Source organism: Trypanosoma conorhini (assembly GCF_003719485.1).
Source record: "Trypanosoma conorhini strain 025E chromosome Unknown Tco_14.4_contig_00429, whole genome shotgun sequence".
Taxonomy (NCBI): domain Eukaryota; phylum Euglenozoa; class Kinetoplastea; order Trypanosomatida; family Trypanosomatidae; genus Trypanosoma; species Trypanosoma conorhini.
The window spans coordinates 14,692-16,755 of record NW_021704515.1 but is presented as its reverse complement, the minus strand read 5'-3'; the positions used below and the strand labels follow the sequence as shown (position 1 = coordinate 16,755).

Sequence of the window (2,064 nt, the reverse complement as noted above, 5' to 3'; positions counted from 1 at the left end):
TCTTTCACCGCAACGTCACAGGCCCGCCGTGGCTGCCGTGGCCGCTCTGGCTGCGATGGGCACCGTGGCCGCTGTGGCCGCTGTGGCCGCCGCGGCACTTCCTCCGCCCTCGCCCCCCGCCGTCGCTGCGGCACATTAGGTGCAGGACCCTCCGCAGCATCAGCAGCGTGAGGCTCTTCGTCGCGCCTCCCAGACATTCCTCCCCTTGACTTTTTCCCCTTCGTTATTTGTTGTCGGCTTGAGCTGCGGCTGAGGGCCAACCACCAGCCAAAAGGAGAATGAGAGGGATAAAGAAAGGCAAAAACAGAAAAAAAACTAGGCACACAGACACGACACCACGCGGCAGACGCGCCACGCAACAGACGCAGCACACAACGCCAAAAGGAAAAAGTACCCAGCGGAGCGGCGCCTCCGAAGGGACGCGGGAGCAAGCCAGACAGCCTCATCCTGCTGTGAGAGCGCAAAACAAAAGAAAAAGTGATAATAAAATACAAACTTGGCGTCCTGTGAAGAAGGCGAAACACAACTTCCCTGTGACGAGACCAGAGAAGAGCAGCGGCGGCGGCAACAATCCGCCCCCCACTCCCTGGGGCGCGGCCCCCTGCCTTTGCCCCTCACCCCAACGCCGCCATGAAGCGGCCTTTCTCGGTTCGTGCCACGGAGTCCGCCGGCACCCACGTCTCGAGACATTGCGCAACGTGGCGGCGGAGGCGCGACACACCCACGTGCCGCGCTTGCGAGTCTTCCGCCACCAGCATCCCCGCAACCTCCCTCGCGGCGCCGCGCCGCAGCCGCCCCACGGCGCCCCCGCCGCAGCCAGAGTAGGGCGCGCCCTTCGCGAGCCCACGAAGAGCCGGCGCCAGGGGAGGCGCCCTCCACCTCGCCCTGCCAGCACCGCCGGCACCAGCGTCCGCCTGCGCCGCCCGCAGCGCCGCGTCGCAGAAGCGGTGCAACGCCCCCTTGTGAAGAAGACGCTCACGCAGCCGTGCGCCCATGTCCTCGTCCGCCTGCCGCACCACGCGGAGGTCCTCGCCCACAAGGCAGCACCGCAGCTCATTCGGCGCGGTGTGGGCCCAGAGGCCGCAGGCCTCGGCGTAGTCCAGCGGCATGTAGAGGAAGCAGTGCAGCCCCACAACCTCCTCCGCGAAACGGTGCCACTTGCCGCGCCAACGCCCCTCAAACACAAGACGTTCATACGCGACGGGGTAGCGCTGCCGGGTGGCCTGCTGCAGGCGCAGCGAGGAGACGGAGCAGGGCAGCTCCTCCGCGGAGCCAGCGCGGCGCGCGGCGGTGAACTCATCCAGCACCTGCTCCGCCAGCGCCGCCTCCGTCACGGCAGGCCCGTCCATCGGGGGCAGCGTCACAAGAACCCGCACCGGCATTGCCACTGCAGTTTGGAGTGCGTGCTGCCAACATGTCGGACGCCGCGCCAGCCGTCGGCAGAAGAGCGCAGCAGGAACAGGGATGGACGGAGACAAGAGAATCGGGGGGAAGGAGGAGTCATGCGGGGAAGAAGAAACGGTCCTGACAGCAGGATGCGGCGCTAGCACCTGCTGACCCGCCGTCAGACGCTCTCCACTGGGCTGCACGGACACAGCCGCACAATAGAGAGAGAGAGAGAGGTCACACGACACCCAAGGCGAACACCCACCGCGCTGGCCGCACACACTCACACACACACCGTGCGCGGGGCACGGCGCCTCCGAAGGGACGCGGCCACCCGCAGCGCGCTGCCACCCCGCAAGGAAAGAGAGGGTGAGCCACACCGTCCACTCTCCCTCCCTCCCATTCCCTTCTCTTCCAGCGGCGGGACTTCGCACAGCCGCACACTGCGCCGCCGTCGCCACGTGCAAATTGGCGCCGCTGCAGTGCCCCAACGGTGCACTGCTGCCTGCCTGTTTGCCTGCCTGTATGTGTGTTGTTATGCGCACCCGCAGCGGCAGTGGGAGGGCAGGGGGCGCGCCAGCACGCACAAGCACACACACGAGAGGGGTTTGGCGGGGCGGGCCGGTGGGTGCGGCACAGGCGCCCAGACAGCAGGGAGGCGGGGGCAACGCAGCAAAC

General features: G+C 67.2%; 1 protein-coding gene across 1 annotated transcript, besides 1 other annotated feature; it reads right to left on the bottom strand.

Moving 5' to 3' along the window:
• Window positions 1-67: 67 nt before the first annotated feature.
• Window positions 68-132: a microsatellite.
• A 482-nt stretch (window positions 133-614) lies between these two features.
• Tco025E_06401 (uncharacterized protein) lies at window positions 615-2,063 on the bottom strand (the record flags this gene model as incomplete). The annotated part of the gene is made up of 1 exon (XM_029373278.1): window positions 615-2,063. A coding segment is annotated over one exon (1,449 nt), but the record flags the coding sequence as incomplete, so codon positions are not given.
• Between the last annotated feature and the right edge of the window lies 1 nt (window position 2,064).